Source organism: Notolabrus celidotus, chromosome 24, assembly GCF_009762535.1.
Source record: "Notolabrus celidotus isolate fNotCel1 chromosome 24, fNotCel1.pri, whole genome shotgun sequence".
Lineage (NCBI taxonomy): Eukaryota > Metazoa > Chordata > Actinopteri > Labriformes > Labridae > Notolabrus > Notolabrus celidotus.
This window is the reverse complement of record NC_048295.1, coordinates 4,806,070-4,826,544: the sequence shown is the minus strand read 5'-3', so window position 1 is coordinate 4,826,544 and position 20,475 is coordinate 4,806,070. Positions and strand designations below refer to the sequence as shown.

Below are 20,475 nucleotides of genomic sequence, written 5' to 3'. Positions count from 1 at the left end.
CCAAAGCTCTAAACGCTGCTGGAGGGGCGAGGCGCGAGGAGCGAGGCGCTAGGCGCGAGGAGCGAGGCGCAAGGCGCGAGGAGCGAGGCGCTAGGCGCGAGGAGCGAGGAGCGAGGCGCTAGGCGCGAGGAGCGAGGCGCTAGGCGCGAGGAGCGAGGCGCGAGGCGCGAGGAGACTGATCCGAGGAGGGATAATCGAGGAAACACGAGAGCAGACTTTGCGGAAGTCTTTTCTCTGACAGACACGCCCCCTTATCGAATATCACTCACCGATTGGACGCTGCAGCGGCTCGGACTTAACCGAAACTTAACATCAGCTGAGTTTAATAACAGAGAAAAGACGGACCTTAAATGTGAATTTTAAAAACAAAATACTGATCTCAAAATCATAAATTCAATATTTCACACTGTGCACTCATGTAGAAGTTTGACTCCAGGGTGTGTCGTACGTGATGTCTGCTTCAGGTGAATCTACAGAATATGAAAACATTACAGTATACTGTATTTATACAGGAAACCAATGTGTGTTATTAGGAAAAAACTGAAGTTCTTTCTAAAGCAGCATGTTCTCTAAGTAGAGCCTTCTTCAGGAAGTTACAGCCACATGTGGAGAAACAAACTAAAACACAAAGAGCGAGTACACAGGTGATGGCGTGCAGCAATCAGAGTCTACCTGATAAATATGTGACCATGCAAAGAGTCTTAATGGTAGCCTACTCCTCATCGTTCACCTGACACTGAGCAGACAGACACAGCTGTGTTCATTTCAGTGTAAGATATTTCTAAAGCAGTCTGAGTGAATGAATCTCCTGCAGCACAAACGACCAATTACAGACAAACACCAGAATCACTCTCAGCAGCTCTGCAGCAAATGAGTCCGGGATAATGATGGTTTTGAAATGCTGCTCTGACTCAGGGATGTGCGGCTCAGACTCTCCTTTCATCCATCCGACTGAGCTGTGAGAGGATGTTTGCTTTTATAAGAGCTAACAAACATTTGAGCTAGGCTAAATCTGCTCTGTGTTTTTGACTGTCTCACCTGGTTGAGGATTTTCCAGGCTCACTTCGTTTCCCACTTCACATCTTTCAGAGAAGTGCACACACATTCCCTCACACCCATCTTTTTAATTACTCTTCTTCTTTTCTCTCGTTGTTTTTGTGTTCCTAATTTCTGGCACAGGCAGGCCACAGGCAGGCCACGGTGAGTCCACAGTGACCCGAGGGGGCGGGGCTAGCAGGAGTAATTTTGAAAACACGCGGGGAAATGGGCCAAACCATTTTTGAATGAAGGGAGGGAAACTGCAGTCTCCTCGCTCCTCGCTCGAACCGGAAGTACTTACTGACGCGCCATTTTAACTTGCGTCCCAAAGCTCTAAACGCTGCTGGAGGGGCGAGGCGCGAGGAGCGAGGCGCTAGGCGCGAGGAGCGAGGCGCGAGGAGCGAGGCGCTAGGCGCGAGGAGCGAGGAGCGAGGCGCTAGGCGCTAGGCGCGAGGAGCGAGGCGCTAGGCGCGAGGAGCGAGGCGCGAGGCGCGAGGAGACTGATCCGAGGAGGGATAATCGAGGAAACACGAGAGCAGACTTTGCGGAAGTCTTCTCTCTGACAGACACGCCCCCTTATCGAATATCACTCACCGATTGGACGCTGCAGCGGCTCGGACTTCACCGAAACTTAACATCAGCTGAGTTTAATAACAGAGAAAAGATGGACCTTAAAACAGTCATTAAGGGTGCCCTGAAACAGATCATAAACATCCGTCGGTTTCTGAACAGTCTGTGTGTGATGAGCTGAGATTGAAAAGTGTTTGATGTGAATTTTAAAAACAAAATACTGATCGCAAAATCATAAATTCAATATAACAGAGGATGGATTATGTTATATCTGATTGTTTTTGTCAGATTCACTGTCTAATGAAATAGAGTAATAGAGTCTAACATCATTGATAGAATATATATCAATGATCAGTTATTCCTCCTGTTAGTTTCCCCGTTTGTTCTCGTTCTCTTCATGAAGAGAAGTCTGACAGTAAAGTTTGTCTGTTAGTAAAAACACTTTTTATATTTCCAGTCAGGTTAATAAAGTTTCATACGAGGCTGATCATTAATGAGCACAGGGTTTGAAAAGAGTTGCATGGTTTCTATTTTCCCTTAAAGTAATAAATCATTTAATAATGAGGCATTTTACCGGTGAATCGATCTGTGATGCTTTAGGACAGAATAAACAGAGAGCTGATTCTCTTCATGTGCAAGTGTGTGTTAAACAGATAAACACAGAGACAGAGCTCTGTTACTGTTTATATTTATCAGAGTTATTACAGTGGACATGTGTGCAGACACAAACAGCTGTTAAAGCCGTCATCACAAACCGACGTCGCTTCACGTGACGCTCCGGAGGAGAGGACGTCTCATTTCTCTAAATAGAAATCTCCTCTCTCCTCTCTCCTCTGGTTTCATTTCCTCGCATCTCTGGTGGGCGGGACTAAGACGCGAGGAAGAGACGAGGAAGAGACGCGAGGAAGAGACGCGAGGATGGACGTTTAGAGCTTTGAGAAGCACCCATGGTTCCAGGGAGCTGTGGAGAGCCTCAGAGGTTATCATCACAGGGGTCATCGCTCCACTCCAACTACCCAATAACTACACTTTTTCAGCAGGATGGGAGAACATATTGTGAACAGTTTTTCATGGTTCTTGGGCACAGTTAACCTCCTGTGCACATGCATCCTTGTCCCATTGCTATGCTTGCTTTCTCATTTGACCCTCCTGCCCTCTGGGAGGCGCTACAGGGGCCTCCAGACCAAAACCAGCAGGTTCAGGAGCAGCTTCTTCCCCACATCCCTGATCAGCCTGGTGCACTTCCTTGCGATCAGCAGCAGGTGGCACTGCTGCTCTATGAGAAAACCAACTCTGCTGCCTCCTTTTTCTGAGTGCTTTGGTCCCTTTTGTTCTTCTGATGAGTGGAAAAACCTGCACATTATAGATTGTATTCATGCACGTGGCATCAAACACACACAGAGCACTATCAGTGAGGCTGTAATCAGAAGAAAGGAGGGACTTTAATCTGGATAAAACTGTCTTTAGTGCAGCTACAGGTGTCCAAACAGAGCAGAAGGTCACATGGGTGTGATATAGGAAGGCAGTGATGCAATCATAAACAGGTTAGAGTGGAAAATCCTGTTGTCTTCCCTCCTAACCTGCACATTTCTGCAGCGTTGCAGATTCATCCACCACTGACAGATATAACCCCTGTGCCGGGATAAGCAGGAAAAAGAGAGGGATCATGATCATATATGGATGCTCTGGAGAGACATTTACGTCTCACGCACTTGCAGGAAAAATGACTCTCCTGGGATTGAAAACCAGGAGAGAAAAACAGGATTCTGTCTCCGAATGAGGTAAAGGAAAACCAAAATAGAGGTGCTGACAGCTTCCTCCATCCAGACCCGGCGGGAGCGCTTATCCAGTTTTGCGTTGTGAGATAAGAGGGGGGATTTATTTATTCAGGTTGATAGCTCTGGCGCACTTTGAATGATAAAAGAGGTGTGTGTTTGTGTGGCGTGTGTGTGCATCCACTTTTAGCGTGCCAATCAGGATTAAAGATTGAGCTTTTCAGGTTGAATTTCTGTATATTAGGATCTCTTTCTTGTCCTTTAGCGTGTTTTCATGAGAGCTGTGACCAAACACCGTTCCCATTAAATCACCAGAAGAAGTCCACATCAAACACGAAGGCCAGATTATTTTCATCCATTGTCTGAATGACCCACATCTGAAGTGGGAATCAAACGGAAGCAGAGCCTTTTGTTGTGGTTATCCTCCTGGTGCTTTAAAGGAAGGTGTTGGGTTCACCCTGCAATGGATCTGATGTTATTTCAGTCAGAAAAAGACATCTGTTCTGCGCTAATTCACATCCGCGTTAGCTTCCCTGGTGCAGATGCTTCCCAGCATGGCGGTGATTTATTTATCTGGTGTGGTGGGTGTTTTTTGGGCCGGTGCTGAGGTTTCGTACGGAGCTGTTGGCACAGCTGACGAGGCTCAATGGGAACACGAGGCCTCCAAGAAGGACTTTATTTTCACTCTGGGAGCTGTTACGTTTGGCTCATGTGGATCCGCTACGTACGGTGAAGAAGAATGCTGTTTGGAAGAAGATCACTCGGTAAACGAAAGCTGCAACTTCAGGAAAAGGTTTCAAAGAGTAAGTCTACTTATTCTGCAAACTTAATCCTCTAAGATCATCCAGAAATCTAACTTTGCAGCTCTAAATTTCATATTTATATCTCTTATCACTTGAAATTATAGATTACAGACACTTTTCAGCATCTTGTGCAGGATTTAGAATAAATTAGGAACAGTTCATGAGCAGAAACATGCTGTAAATGCATGCACATATTTCCAAGCATCTCTTACATGTGTGGGTTTTTTTCTGTGATGATTCCCAGCATGCTTTTATTGTGCTTCCTCTCTCTTCTGTGTCACAGTCTAAGTCGAGGACTCTGAGAACCACACAAAGGTTTCCGTCTGTCAGCTCCTCAGGTGGTCACTGGAGACCCTCAGAACTCTGAATGAAAAACAAATCTCACAATAGCATGAAGTGGAAAACAGTGAGATCAGAGGCAGCGTGCAGCCCCCATTGGGGATGTTTAGGGATGGAGCGAGGAGGTGGGGGATGAAGGTGTGTCTCTGCAGGTCAAACCTACGCTTTCCTCTCTTCTCCTCTGGGAGGGGCCCCCGTGTCTGTTACAACAGGAAGGGAGTGAAGGTCAGAGCACAGGCCTGTTGTCTTCCTGCCTGTGTGACGGACGCCTGTCTATCTGAGTCCACTGTCTCTGTCTGCAACACACACACACACACACACACACACACACACACACACACACACACACACATCGCAATGCACAGAGGAAAATACGTCAACTGGCTGAAGACGGATGGAACTAAAGATTCTGATTTGGAGATAAAAAGATTTAAATGTAAGACTTTTTTCCCCTTTAAAGGGATAGTCTGCATTTTTGAAGTGGGGTCATACGAGGCTCCTCCAAACTGGTCGATTCCCTTCATCCTTTCATCCCACTCTATTTCAAGGTGTAAAAAAGTCCAATAACTTATGAAGAGTATCCCTCAGATCCACCACAGATTAGTGCTCTTGAAACTTTCTAAAAAGCATCAATGGGCCTCACTTTGCATCATCACAAAATGGGCACTAAAGAATCAATCCCAAGCACTCTCCTGCAGCCGAACACTCACGGGCATCAAACGTGCATTAATACGCCGTTTAAAGTAGTGCCTGCTAAATGCACTTTTCCTATTAGAGGCAAAGTTTTACCTAAACATCAACATTTAGCTCCAAGCTGAGTGCCACAGAGGGGGAGGGAGGTATTTAAAGCCATCGATACAATGAGATGAAGACACCTGCTCTGTTTCTAAAACCCATCAGACCAGGAGGAGTTCGGTTTTATTGAAGTGAGGTTGTCAATTCTACCAAGCTCATTTAAGAAACTTCAATCTGGGGTGCAGAAAGCCAATTTTTTAGGCACTATTTTCCAACACAGCACACACGTATTCCTCCGCCTGCAGTGAACCAATCATGCTGTGGAACCGAATATTTCTCATGTTGCAAAATTCGCTTCCTCGGCCCTATGTCTCTTAATTCCTTGCTTTGCAGAGATAGGACACGGAAGCTAGCTTGCAAGCTACTCAGTAACTTTTGAAGTTGAGGATTGAGAGCTGCAGGGGTTGTGATTAAATCAGGGCTGCTCAAACTCTATTTTTTCTTCCTCACAGGCTTCTGTCCTTATCCTTGTTTTGCTGCAGTCCTTCTTTTGTCTAAAAATGTCTTTAAAAGTTGTTGTAAAGTATATTAGAATGCAGGAGTGGTTTTGTTGATTAAATATTATCAAATGTCGGTCACTTCAATCTTCCAGGAACTTATTTGACCAAAAGCCAGCAGGGTTTGGTGTCACGCACTTAAACAAGCTGACAGATCTACAGCCGCACCCTCCCCATCACTCCTCTGTCTATTGTCCCGCCACAATAAAGCCCTCAGCAGAACAAGTTCATCTGCGTTTCCTCCCCGTCAGACACACAGGAGGCCTCTCCGATAAGATAAAGTGCAGAAAATAAAGACGGGCCTCCTTTAGCTTCTTCAGGCAAACAATTCGACTTTAGCAGATAAGGTCGCGCAGACGCTCCGCCCCACCTCTGAAACCTCGGAGACACACGCTCGTCCCTTTGTGCCCTGATAAAGGAGAGCGGTGGATGCATGTAATCAGCATATTATTGATAGTCTTAATGAGAAAGGCTCTGAGTCACTGAAGCCATTAGCCAGGATAAAAGAGGCTTAATTGTTTTGTGTGTGCATGTGTGTGTGTGTTTTACTGCGTGCACATGTGCCTGAGCTAAAACCAGGCTAATTAAATCCATTTCCTTCGTTAGCAACTTTTTTCCCTCTTAATTAAGAGGGTTAATTATGGGCTTGGACAGAGGTCGTGTGCGTGTTTGTGTGCATGTGAATTCTCCAGAGCGGACCGGATGTAATGGTGCAATCTGTATCAGAGGCGTTTAATAACAAGGAGAGTATTTGCAGCTACAATCAAACGGCCTTTGATTCATTCAGAGCCTCTGCCAATCTGGCTGGAGTAGTTTGAATGGATATCAAAGGGAGGGAGTTTTATCAAGCAAGATAAGTGGATAGAAATAAAACAGGCACTTTTGTGTGTTTGTATTTTGATGGTGCAGAAAGGCTAGCTACACGCCTCCTTAAAATCATTTCCATTTTGGGTACATCTTCAGTGTTTTATTTGCAGAAGCAAGACGCTCCATTACAGCCAGACTGTTCCATGCCAGCCGCCCAGACTACTTTTTTTTTTACGTACAAAACCCGCCTGCAGCTTGAAGAGGAGTCAGCAGAGTGTAAAAGGTGTTAATGTGCAGCTATGGCCGCAGAGAATCATCATCAACATCATCATCATCATCATACTGGTGATAGCCGCCCGCCTGCCTGCCCGCCCACAGATGTCTAACGGTTATGGCAGCATGGACCCAAGTTGACAAGCGGAATGGCAGAGTCCTGAATCAGCCATTTCCCCCTCAACAGGATGTGTGACCTCAGGGCACGGGCACACACACACTCATACACACACACACACACACGCACACACACACAGGCCATCAGAAGTAATGGTGTGTGTCCAGTGGCAGACAGCGAGAGTCTTCTCATGTCTGGCAGACACAACGATATTATTGCTGTAGATGGAGCGTGCTGTGGAATATGGTTCCACATCATTGGTATTCTGCAGGCGTCCGCTCGTACCACACACCGGCAGTGATGACAGAAGTCGGCGTTAACAGCAGAATCATTGGTTGATGATTCTGACAAGAAACCAAAACATGTGGGCTCTTCATGGAGAGAAGAAAACACCCGCTAGTTTGACCTGAGACTGGATTTGTGTGTTTTTAACAGACGGAAGAGCTGCAGCAGATCCACTTCCTTCTTTGAAAACCCAAATTCACAATTTATATATGTGATAATGAGTCCCATGTGCATGCAAGTCCGGGTTAATGTATAGTGAACAGGTGCAAGGGTGAGCAAGACCCCGACACGAACTGGAGGAAAATGAGCGAACGAGTACGATAAGTGTATGAAGCAGTTCCGTGTGCACAAAGATCGCACCACTCTTGGCTCACTGGTCGTAGGAAACTTCATCCCCGCTCTGCTGACACAAAACCCCACTAAGGTTCTCCACAGCTCATTTTCAGGGCGAGGTTTCTGGGTGTGTATCCGTCACTGTGCCTCTGTTTGTGCATTTTGTGTCGCTGTCACACTTCCTGCGATTGCATCGTTAGCTGTGGCTTTTTATTAGCCTCTGGTGAGTTGGAGATGGGAGGGGGGTCAGCATCGCTCCGGCAGTAAACTAGCGTAGCCGTCAGCACTGCACAAAGGAACAAACACCCCATTAAACCGAGGCCTTCACATATTACTGTAATAAAAGCCCCTGCTCTCGCCTTTATGGGCTTTTTAATTATGTCTATTCGTCTTCCTGGGCTTGTGAGCAACAGTTCATGATGAGCCCCATTTCACGAATACTCCTGCCACTGGCAGAAAGCTGGAGGGGGGGAATTAAAGGAAAAAGGCAAACACGGCCCGGAGCTAAAATATGACCATTGTTACCGGGAAGCTATTTTATGTTTTAGCTCGCAGCAAGGAGCCAATGACGCTGCTTTTTCATGCCAGGGTTTTCTTTGTTTTAGATGTGGAGAGGTATAAAGAGGGAGAAACCTCATGCAGCTTCAGTGAATTAAACCGCAGCTTTGGAGTAATGGCGTGTATTAAATCATCTCCTTGAGTTAAAAGGAAAGTCTGGACCAGCTGCATGCTGCAGAAAAATTAACTAAACAAATCATCTATGCATGAATTTACTATAAACACATTATCTTTTCCTCATTTCATCATTGTACGCTTGCATTTCTAATATCCCTAAGTTCACTGTGAAACAGAAGTTGCTCTTTGGCCCCAGAAATTACAAGATGAGGTATTTCTCTCTTGCATCATGCCTCACAAACTGTGGTTTACTCTGGCTGCTTGGTATTAAAGCATGCTGATTTATAGAGCAATATACAGCTCCTCATTGGGAACACAGCATACAGTTTACAGCCGGGTCATTTTCTGCAAGGCTGGACACGACAGCTTAACCCCTTTTAACCCTGCATGTAACCCTGAAACACAGCAGAGGAGTCACAGCTGAAAATAGAAGAGGAATCAGCTGCAGTGAAAACACTAAGGCATGAAGAGTTGTACACCACTTCCTGCTGAAGATCCAGATCTCAAAGCATGCTGTCCTGAGGATACTCAAACATAAAATGCCCTCACAGTTTGCTCTTGTTTTGCTGTCAGCATCTCCACCTTTTGCTGCCTGTTGGAGCTAAAATTTATCTGCATACAGATGAAGACATTGTCAAAAAAACTTGTCAGACATGTTTAAGAGGTTAATAATGTTTAATAGTCTTATATCAGGTACAAACAGCGTGCCCTGTGGGTTTACGCAACCGGCTGCGGATGATAAAACCCATGAAAACCAGCAACACTGCGGCCAGCGCTGCACCCACTGCACACAGCACCGCAAGAGACGAAGAGGAGGCTGAGGAGAGAGGATGAAATATGTTACTGATATTAGTCAAAGCTTTTACAGCTCCTGTGAGGAGTTTTTACATAGCTAGGAAACAGACTAAGATTCATACTGATGCCGCTTTGGTACCGCTTTATCGAGTTGAAAATAAAAGCAGGAAGAGGGGAGGAATAAAAGTGGTCTCATACCTGCCAGAGTCACCTCGTGCGTTTGAAGCAGAGGAGCCGGCTCTGGAAGAATCTCCGTCATCTCCACCAGCAGGATGTTCTCCTCCAGCAGGATGGGGCCCACCGCAGCCGTCCCCTCCCACTCTGGTGCTGGAACAACACCTGCATGCAAAACACAAACTTTCATGATACTGTTAATATGGGACACTACCCTCCAAAGATGCATAAGGCACCTGGAAGCAAAGAAAGAAATGTAAAAATCATGTATGTACTAGAGATGGTCTAAAAGTTCTCCCTTGGTTTGTATCAGGATGCATCCTGGTGTGTAATGTAGTGTTGCTTCTGTGAACTGTACCGACATCTGCTGCAGGACTTCTCCTCGGTCTCTGCAAGCTGCAGCTGCTCTCACAGCAGTCACACACCTTATTGTCTCCTCCTGATGCCACCCACCTGTCCGGAGCCACAAAGACACATCAGACACTGGACGCATTGTTATCTCATGCAGAACTGTTGCACTGGGTAAATGTCCACATATGGTCAGTATCTGAAAGCCATCTTTGTTTGCTTATTCTCTCTGTATGAACTGACCTCTGAGCTTCGTTCAGGTATGAACACGCTTTGTGCTGCGAGCTGACGGGGGCGGAGACGGTCGTCGCCTTCAGACGACAGGTGATGTAGAGCTATGAGGAAGTTAAAGGATATTCAGGACAAGTATACTGTATATAAAATATGACATAAACATTAAACAGAGACATTACAGGGTGAGTCATGAATACCGACCTGAACACAGGCATTAAAATTCAGTATAAAGAGATAACCAGTCTTGTCTCTGATGAGCTCACTTTACTCTGTAGGTCACGATGAGGCATCAGTAAGAGTGAGACTATTTAACACCAGATAAAAACTCCTTACTGTGCCTTTAATGTTGAATCTTTGAGTGAAATGTCCTAAACTTGATCCCTCTCTGATTAATCTCCTCACTTGGCTCCATCTTATTCTCATCCGGTTATCTTTATTCTTGCAAAATAAGATAAATCTCCTTCCTTTAATTTTCTGTCACATCCCTGGCCTTGACACTCTTCCGTATCTCTGTGCCCAAACCTCAGTGAAGTATTTTGAAACAGCCTGTTGTGTTTGGAAGTTGGCTTTCCTCTTTGGCAGAACCGTCGTAGCTAATCTCACGTTAAGATTCGTCCAAATCTACAGTTGCAGAAGATATTTCTAAGATGTCATTGGCTCATTTTATGGCACAGCTCAGCCCTGACTTCACAAACACAGGATATTAAAGTTACTCAGTGTAACGTCACCTGAGAGGACGTTCATTTCCTCACATGGAAAGTGTCTGAGCAACTGAGGGGATTACACACGTCAATTGACACGTTTGAAAGTATACATTATGTGCCAACTGAGCCGCGGAACAAAGGTGAAGGTGACGCCTTGGCTGGGCGTGAACCGAGTGACCACATCCTCCCTGCAGATCCAACCGAAAACAGGAGACGAGAAGCGAAGAGAAGCAGCCTGGGAATCTGAATGTCTGACTCCGTGATGCATGATGTGTATTTTCAAAGCGTGTAAACACCTCTCTTGTACTTTCTGTACTTACTGAATTTCTGTGATCTTGCTGGAACCTGAAGGCTTTCAGCTGGAAGTGAAGTTTATCCTCCTGGCTCTGCTGCATGAAGTAAGACTTGGCTCCTGTCAGCTTAGCATCACTTAAACACCTTAAAAGGTAAAAAGCAAGCGCAGGAATCAGACTTATAAACATTCTTCACGGGACAATAAATGCTCTTAAAAAAGGTGCAGCACTGCACATTTCAAACTTTAATCTTAAGAGTTATGACTAGCTGACTCTTCAAACAAACACTGCCTCTTTGGATGTTTATATTCTGGTTTTAGTCGCTTCTCTTCGCCGTTTTCTCACCCATGGTTGCTGATGAAGGGGTATCTGGGCTCAGAATCAGGGTCAGGCGACACGGTGGCGACGCAGCTGTCCACGTAGACCCTCAGCGGCACGTGGTGGCCCTGCAGGACCGCCGCCTCGATGTGCATCACGTCACTCAGGAAGTAAACACTGGAAGCCTTCTGCGCCTGCCAGTCCTCTAATCGAATACAGAAGAAGTGGAAAAAATAATGCTGGGGCCATCGATCTGATTAGATGAAGCTTAAATGATGCCTGTGGGGGGAGAGTGCGGTGACGAATAGGAAATAGGTAGTGGAACAGTAAGAAGAGTGCTTCAAAAAGAGGAGCAATGTGCATTACAGATGTAGCATCATCATTAACCTGGATGGGGAACAGATGCCTGCAGAAAGTAGCTCAAAACTTTCATAATCTCCATCCTAAAATGATACTTCGTGCAGCCGCTATCTGCAGCATGTAGCCACAGATTAATTAGCAAACATAATCAACTGTTTATTGATCAGTTTATTGGGCTGGATGCAGCCTGTGAGGTCTGTAATTTCAGCTCATCACCATGCATCAAAAAGTTTCTGTTTAGCATCTTAAACAGTCACAGCAGAAGTCTGCAAGGCCTCTGTGTGATTGCAATTAGCCGCCATCGCTGGGGAAATTAGCCACAACCGTCTGCTGCAAATCAAAGTTTGTCTGTTTGGTTTTTTTTGCAACATCAGATGAAGTTTTGTCGTTTTTTTTTGATGAGTCTTATCCCACCTGTCATGAGACGCAGGGAGAACTGCAGATGCTGCTCCGCCAACGTGTTGGAGGCGAATGTGGTCCAGGTAGGCCTCAGGGCGTCGCTGCTCACGTAGTGCCTCCTGGGAGAACAATCACAGAGAGGAGGAGGGGGGGTTTCACAGGAGGTGTGCTCGTACAGGAGGAAGAGGAGAGTGTTCTTCACTCATAATGAAAGACAGGAGAACAGAGAGGATGATACAACACATGCAGTTTAAAGAAGCAGCATTTTTTGCTCCGGCCTTACCTGAGATAGTGACACTGAATCTCCACCTGTGCATGGTTGGTCTTTAAAACGAAGGTGTGGTCAATTGGTCTTGGAGAGTAGATCAGAGAGAAGGAGTACACGAGGGCTTCTTCAGTCATCTGCAGGAATCACACACTGTTACTTTAAGTCACATGAGAGAGATGCATGTTAAAGAAAGTAGAAAACACACCTTCAAGGTGCTGCCGCAGCTTTGTAACTCTGACTGAAACTTCAGGACGTGGTCAGCAGAGTCCACCGCAGCACAGCCTCCTAACGTCAGATCACCTGGACGGATCAACTGACCGTTACCTGAGGATAAAGAGGAGCAGCTTGGATCAGGAGCATTACCGAGAGGACATTCTTTTCTGGTCCGGTCAATAACACTCAGGCACAGGACGAGTTTCCACTGTAAAGTCAGCATTTGAACTTTAAATGGGTCTGCAGAAAGCTCCTTTTCAGAGTGAAGAAATAAGGGAACATGATATTGATCGCTGTGCCATTTACTGTAATCAGCTCCGAGTGTCTCATCCTCACTCGTCCGCTCGATCGGCCAATTCAGGCCTCTAACCCCAGATTTACTTTTTCAGACACCAGAGCAGAAAGTGTACACAACAGGGAGCTCAGACCGAGTTATCTGATTGGACAAGAGGCATCACATGAGTGCTTGAGTGGATTCAAACAGGCAGATATTACCTAGGAAGTTCTGTTTGACCTCCACAGTGACCTTTCCTTCGCCACATCTCACCGCCACACTGTCAGCCGGCACAGGAACCCGCTGCACAAACTTCACCTGCACCTAGAATATCACATTTATTAATCATACTGGACATATAAAGAGTGAAAGATGAGAAACTCTGCGTCTTTAAGTACCTTTGATTCCTGCCTGACAGGCGGGTTCAGGTCAGGGCCTTGAATCAACGTCAGAGTCTCCTTCACTTGGATGTTTTCCCACTGCTCCAGCTGCTCCGGGGTCAGCTCTCTGGCCTCCCACCTCTGCGGGATCTGAAAACTTTGCTCTACAAAGTCCCGGGCTGGTTTGTGTTTCCTCACAGCTGGGTTCCAGATCTCGTAGACCTTGAGCCGGTAGCTGACAGGAGAGCGGACCGGACCGCTGTGCTCGGTCCAGTTTGACTGATGACCTGTCGTCTGCGGCTGTGAGGCTGTTGTGTGTTGCTCTTTTAGGAGCAGAGTCTCATTCGAGCTGAAGTTGAATGAGTTTTGTGCAGCAGCACCTGACAGGAGGAGGACAAACACAAACACAACCCTGTCTCTGAACCCCATCACAGCTTTAACACTAAACCCTGGAGTTAGGAGGTTTCCAGAGAGCTGCTGCTGTTAGTCCTTTGACTGAATCTCAGGTAAAGGTGCTGCTTTTAGGCTCCGCCCACTCCTAATGACTTGATTGGAGTCCAGCCTGCAGGAGAGGAGCTTTGAAACTTCTTCTTCTGTTGTTTTTATGCTGCAGCTCTGCATGCTAGAGGACCAACACTGACTCACACCTTTCTCACCCTCTGATAATACTGAGGAAGAGGTCGAGAACTTAAAGGACTTCACTTACTCTCTGAAATAAATGTCATGCATGTGTTTTCTCCTCCTCTTTGGGCCTATCCTGATGCTTTTCAGCTCTCTTCCTCTCTTTGCACACTCTTCTTTCTGCAATTCTTCTCCTGCAAAATAACCACGCAGAATAAGACACGTGCAACACTCAACAAAAACCCACAACTCAACAAAAATAACATGCATTAAAAATAAATAAGATCTACCCTAAAAGCATCTATATGTGAGGTTAGAGAAAAGATCCATATTCCGACAGAGCTCTCACTCCGACACACACAGCTGCACAAAAAATAAAATTGCAAACATTTTTTTCTCTTTATTAGCTTTCAAATGATTTTTGTCCCTTTATTTAAAAACTTTGTTGATATAAAAAAATGAAAAAAGCAACTTTCTGGGATTAAGAAAATGTGTAAAGCAACGTAAAAACAAGTCAAATAAAACAAATAAAGATACGTTTCTGATATGAAGAAAACGCTTCAAAATAAATCTTTTTTTACATTCTTTAATTACTAAAAGGTCAAATCTGCAGTCTTGTTCCCCCTCCCGTCCTGCAGCTAATGAACAAAGACTTAATGAACAGAAACACGTCCGACCCTAACCGTGTGAGGCGTTCACGGCCCCCCTGAGACGAATCACTCAGCGCTCTCAGGGAGTAGGAACCTGCAGAGGTTTTCTTTTTTGCAGCTCACTCTTGAATGTTGAGGTCTGCAGAGTTCCGGTCATAAAGCTCAGATTTATGATCCCCCTCTGACAGACTTTGACAAACGTCACCTGAAAACAAATGTTTGAGCGTGTGGTTGACATGTGACAGGAGGAAGGGGCGGGGCTTCAGCTAGCAGGCATGTCAATCACACGAAGAAGAAGCTGGCTTTGGTCTGGCTCTGATGAGAAAACTGAATTATTATTTCAGTTTTTCACCAAACTAATAATTTTTTGCAGCTTTGTTGGATTGAATATAAAATACTCCTCTGATCTAACATTTTAGCATAACGACTCTTAAAAGACACAAAAATCTGCATTTCTAATCATCTCCAGTCTTTTTTTTTCCATTTTTGCAGTAAAACACACCGATCAAACCCACACCAAGATAAAATTTGAAGGAACTCTTGTTCTAAAAACTACATTTGTTGAATTTTCCTCCATTGATACAGACACAGTGATCTGCTCTGACCTCCAGGAATACATTACAGCTCCTCTTTCTGTCAGCAGCTCCCTGCAGACCCCAACAGAGAGGCTGCTATTGTCAGGAACCAGCTTTTATCTTCTGCTGATCAGCCGCAAAACAAAGAGTGTGTGTGTGTGTGTGTGTGTGTGTGTGTGTGTGTGTGTGTGTGTGTGTGTGTGTGTGTGTGTGTGTGTGTGTGTGTTCGTGTGTCTGTTCAGGGGGGCTGGAGTGAAATCAGTCCATCCTGCCAGTCAGACCCCCTCTGCTGCTGATCTCTAACTTGGTTAGCTGCCTCTAATTTGGCCCCTGGAGGGTCCTAATGTGGCCCCCTCGAGGGCTTCTGAAAGGGGCCTGGCAGCCTCTAAATCTACACACACACACACACTCACACACTAACGCTGCTGCTGCCACTCCCATCAGCTTCTGTTTCCAATAATCCTGCTGCACTCGTAGACGAGGACAGGATGATGCAGGTAAACAGGCATTTTCTCTGTTGAGACGATAAACACACACACTCACACACATACACACACTCGCGTATAAACATCCTCCAGATGGAAAAGTACGCCGCAGATGCTCAATGACAGTTACACACACTCGTACACACACTCTCCCTGTCCCTCGTCTCGTTTTGCTGACAGCACAAAGTCATGCAAACGGCTCGATTTGGCCCTCGCCGCTCTGCACCATACGGATAACGGTGATGGAGGCTCATTAAAAACATGTAGTGGGAGATGGATTAGTTATAGCCTGCTGTTGTGGTGGGCGAGCAGCGTTCGAGATCAGCGCATTTCTATGTGTTTTGTCAGCGGAGAGGTTTGCGTGGGACGGGGAGATATTTCTGAGGGATATTTTGTCTTCCAACGTGCGCTGGCTCAGTTTTCAGTCGCTGGCATTGGAGCTGTTGTTTCTGCTGAAAACTATCTCTGAACATCGTCTGTTTTAAACGGAGGGAACGTGGGGATGCAGGGGCGTAGAAAGAGGGGGACCAGGGCTTCAAAATATGATGATCCAGGTGACCCTGCAGCATCCAATCCTGCAGGTTTCCAGTTTGTGCATATTCCCTTGAAAGGTGCAGCAGCAGGCCCCTCAGTCATGTTGTCTGTGAATTGTTGGGTGTTTCAGAGGTGCATATTGATCTTCATTACTACATGCATCATATTAAAACAGATACAGTCCACACGTGTGCAAACGAGGGGTGCATAAGTATACGTTTGCATGCCGCTTCGGTGCAGGATTCTTTGGCGTGCTAATCAGAATGCATGCAGAACTGTGCATCAAATCAGAGTTCCTGCATGCCCAAGAAGACCAGCATGCTTTGCACATCACGGCAAATGAGAAGCAGGAGATTCCTCGTCTCCTTTGATAACAACAACGGACAAAGATGCGTGCACGAAACGAAAACAGTGCGCCAACATTCTTCAGTAGCATTCTGCATGCAACGGACGTCTCATGTCTCTTGTAACATACTTGCATATCTTCATGCAGCTCTTGTGGAAGAAGCAAGGAAAGATGCAAGTTGAAAGATGCATGAATGCATCTTAGGCGCCCCTGTGAGACTCTGGTGTCCTTCGCAACACATCCCCTGACTTCATCAGCTCATCAAAACAACATGCTGGAGGAAGAAACCCAGAAATAACGTGTGAGTGCATCCTATAATGTCATATCTGAAGCGATGGCTGCTGTCCAAAGTGCCATATTTTGCACATTGGGAGAAATAACGGGCTGTCTGTCACCGAGCAGAAATTGAGAACAAGTGTGAGAGTGAGAAGAGAGAGGGAAAAAAGTAACACCATGAAAGGAGAGAAAGAAGAGAGTGCAAACAAAAGGGGGGAGAGAAGAAGAGTGAGGCTGGGGGTGAGGGAGGTTGGAGCTCTGCCGGTCCCGGTGGGAGCGACATAAAATAACACGGGCCAGCAGCAGCAGCAGCCATTTCCAACACGTCTCCTCCACACACGGGAACATGCACAAACACACGGACACGCAGGGAGCTAATGAACTGTTATTAAAAACATGCATCACGCCACGTCACCTAGCTACCACACATACACACACACACCGCGGGGATAATGATCTCCCGCCGCTGCAATAACATCTGATGTATCATTTAGCTGAGAGCCGCGGTGACACGGCGAGGCCACGGTGACACAAACACTCCGGCGCCAGCAGCTAATTCTGACACGAGCTGGGAATGCTCTTTCTTCTGCTCCTGACCTCGTTTTTTATCTCAACATCCGTGGCATTTCTCATGAGCAGGTCCTCGTCTCTCTCAGCACCCTGGAACCAGCCTTTGTCACAACATAAAGGTCTGCGCCTGGGTTTGATTGACAGGTGTCCTCACCCCGTGGAGGATCATGAGCTGACCTTTGACCTCCAGGTTCGCCCCGCATCATGAGTGCTGAAGTTTCTCTCAGGGTGGAAACTTTTCTTTTCCCTGCTATCTGATTCGGGCGCTCTGGAGGAAAGAATCAGATGATATTTAGCTTTTAACGTCTGTCTCCTATTATTCTCTTCATTGCTATCCCTCATCCATCCACTAGAGGTGCTTGGAATCTTCCTTGTCTCTCTAGATGCAGGGGTTCCCAAACTCTGCCGGGCCAAGGATCCCCATACAGCATTCGCCTCTTGCAGGGACTCCATGCAAAACTTTGTAGGGGTGCTTTCCCACCTACACTAATGCATACAATCCTGGATGAAACCTGCCCACCTAATCAATTCTTGTCCCTTCTGTTTCTGCCAGTACTCCTCACTCCTGGTTCATTAGCAGTGCATGCCAACGTTGTGAAATTCTTGCACTCTGAAAACCATGAGAGAGCTTAAATGTGTGGGTTGCATTTATATTTCAAACTTCAACTTTAGCTACTTTTGGAAGGATAAACTTTTCGAGGGTTTGCTATAAGTTCATGTGCATAAACTCCCTGAATCAGTAATTTAATCCAGCCTCCCAGAACCTCTATTTTTACCTCACTTATATCGTTTTACATGCGTGATAAGTCCCTCTGTCAGTGCTTGTGTCCCTGACTTGTAGTAAAGATGAACTTTTCTCACTTGTCACTTGTTTTCCTGTCCCCCCAGGGGCTGTGAATGAGCGTGGGTGTCAGAGCAGTGCATATAGATCTATGTTAGTCTTTCAGCATTGACTTTTCTGGGGTTATGTTTCTATATATATGTGAATAAATATAACTTCAGAATTGAAAGTGTAGTGGGAGCAGTGCTCCTACTGTTGGTTTTTCATTGTTGGCTTTGAATGCAGCCTCTTGGAAGTAGGTCAACTCCTCCTCTGGTCCAGCCCCTTAATCAGGTGAACCATATATAAAGCACCTGTGGCAACATGGCTGCCTTTTCGTCTGGTTTGCCTGCTGGTTGCCACATGCTCCTTGCACTGAGGTAGGTTAGAAATCAAAAGGATTATTCCATGCTTGTTAAGTAATTTCACATTTACTTAAAGCTAACAAAGTTTAATTTTGTCCTGGAATAGCCTCCTGTCTGCCCCTCTGCCTCAGGTGAGCTGGTGTCTAGTCTGATTAAGGTTTGTTTCTATCAAAGATTGTTAATTCCTGAGATGTGGAAATATTGTAAAGGATCTATTGTCTCTTGTATTTAGTGTCTGTTGTCCTGTTGGTCCTTGGTAGCTGTTCCTGTCGTTACAGTGAAGCAAGTTCCTGGTGAGTTGAGCAACATGAGGGTTGATGTATATTATGAATTGTTATAAAGAAGTTTTAAAACTTAATGCTTTTCTGTATTTCAGGCCTTATCAGCTGCTGTTTTTCCTTTTATTGACTTGTTTTGTCTTGTTTTGCCTTGTTGTACTCTTAATAGAACCAACTGGTTTAATTCTCTTTTAATACTTTTGTTATTTCCCCTGTAGTGAGGTGTTTGCCAGCTGCTGGTCGAGGCTAGGCACTCTAGGTGGTTCCCTGCACTGTTTGCACTTCCCCCTCCCATTTTGCTAATTGTAAATCACATTGGATTAGAAGTGTCTTTGTAAGATAAAATAAACAAATGATATTGTAAAACTTTAATACATCTCCCTAAACTGACTAATTGACCTCGCTGCAGTAACTATCCCCCTTCTCTTCAAAGATGCACTCATTTTTAATTATCAATAAATGTAATTAAATTTTCTTTTGAACCATGTCTGTCTCAATTCAGTTGTTGAACCTGTGTTGCCTTTTTATTCATTAAAGTGTTCATTTCCTGGGGTGAAATTCCCCAGGTGGTGTTGGATCAGTTACATTTTTGTTTATTTAATGTCAAACCCTTATTTGAGCCCCCCTCCACCCTGCCAAAAAAGCAGTGCAGAGATGAGGACAGTTTCAGTGAAGCTGGAGACATCTTGTGACCTGAAAAATAAAGAGGAATGTATAAGAAATTTAGCAAAGTATGAACCTTTTTATTTGTCATTTTTATCATTTATCAAAAGAGGAACAAAGTTGTACGTCTTTAAACATACTCATAACAGAACGTCAAAAAGAAAGCTGTTCTCGCCTAAAAAACTTAACATACAAGGGAAAAGAACAAGCAGAAGTGACCTTAACTAATCAATCAGCATCATTTAATGTGTCTGAACTGATCGAATAATCCTAAATCCTGTTTTTGCCATCTCCCATCCTCTTAAATAATCTACTTTAAAGTCCCCCCGCTGCCCACACAAAGATGAGGGAGCCATAAATCACACACTACCTCGGGTGCAGTTATTAGTAAAGTATTATTTTCCTGCACAGTCCAGAAACTCTGCCTCCTCTAAGCTTCAAACCTGTTAAAAATAGCACTTTCTCACGTTACAGGAGGAGTTTTAGAAGTTTGGATAGATGTTTCAAGTTGTTCTGACAGATTGCTGCTCCTGTGAGGACGACTTTACCTCATGATGGAACAAGCTGTTACTTTTCAGATCAGAGTATTTCCTCATGTGACAGTCTTTCTTTTGTTAAGCTCACTCAGAGGGGAGTCAATGAAATGTTTGCATGAAGTGTATTTAAGTTAACATCTACCTTTTTTTATTGGAGCTTACTTTGCAGGAAAAAGAGCCTGTAGTCTGTATTTACAGTGAAACTGAGACTCACCAGAAATGGATGAATTGGCAAAGAAAGTCCTGAGACTGGACTAAATAAATAAAACCTGTATTTAGTCGAGGACACTTTCAACCAAAGTGCATGTTTGAGCACAAATAACAGGAATAGGAATTAAACAGAGGTATAAATAAATGTTCTGTGGTCACATGTAGACCAAACAGACTTTATTTCATTCTAATCTTAACATCCTCGGTGCATTTTGAAACATCTGCACGACATGAATTGTGTCTAAATGTGTTGGAAGCTGCCGTCCTTATATGGGCGTGTAATGTGTTCATGGAGACACACGCTCCCTCTCTCTCTAACCGCTTAAATCCTTCTCAGTTATGCTGCAATTCAAGCCTTTTGTTTAATAAACAATTTGTCAGTGATGTATCGAACGCCAGCTCTAATTTGATTGTGTGTGAAATGTGTATAAAGATGGCTGCCTCCTCCTCCTCCTCTTTCTCTCTGTGCCTCATCCCC

General features: G+C 45.1%; 1 protein-coding gene and 1 long non-coding RNA gene across 2 annotated transcripts; one reads left to right on the top strand and one right to left on the bottom strand.

The window, feature by feature from the left end:
- Nucleotides 1-8,964: 8,964 nt before the first annotated feature.
- On the bottom strand, nt 8,965-13,636 carry LOC117808247 (zona pellucida sperm-binding protein 3-like). Its single transcript, XM_034677879.1, has 11 exons — nt 13,087-13,636; nt 12,910-13,012; nt 12,407-12,525; nt 12,217-12,335; nt 11,949-12,052; nt 11,202-11,379; nt 10,884-11,001; nt 9,869-9,960; nt 9,636-9,730; nt 9,302-9,442; nt 8,965-9,125 (listed from the first exon to the last, which is right to left on the bottom strand). The coding sequence occupies exons 1-11, from the start codon at nt 13,495-13,497 to the stop codon at nt 8,998-9,000; spliced, it is 1,608 nt and encodes a 535-aa protein (XP_034533770.1). The 5' UTR covers nt 13,498-13,636; the 3' UTR covers nt 8,965-8,997.
- Nucleotides 13,637-18,235: 4,599 nt separating this feature from the next.
- Nucleotides 18,236-19,070, top strand: LOC117808246. The gene is made up of 4 exons (XR_004630193.1): nt 18,236-18,325; nt 18,417-18,441; nt 18,543-18,603; nt 18,807-19,070. It is a non-coding gene; the product is annotated as an uncharacterized LOC117808246 (long non-coding RNA).
- The last annotated feature ends 1,405 nt before the right edge of the window (nt 19,071-20,475 follow it).

Bases quoted from the DNA above. Each gene is read 5' to 3' on its own strand.
- LOC117808247 (XM_034677879.1), bottom strand. From the start codon at position 13,497: ATGGGGTTCAGAGACAGGGTTGTGTTTGTGTTTGTCCTCCTCCTGTCA. The intron at 12,053-12,216 runs GTAAGGCCGGAG...TTGTTCTCCCAG, and splicing joins ATTCAGTGTCACTATCTCAG to GAGGCACTACGTGAGCAGCG. The intron at 9,961-10,883 runs GTAAGTACAGAA...ACTTCCTCATAG, and splicing joins AGCAAGATCACAGAAATTCA to CTCTACATCACCTGTCGTCT.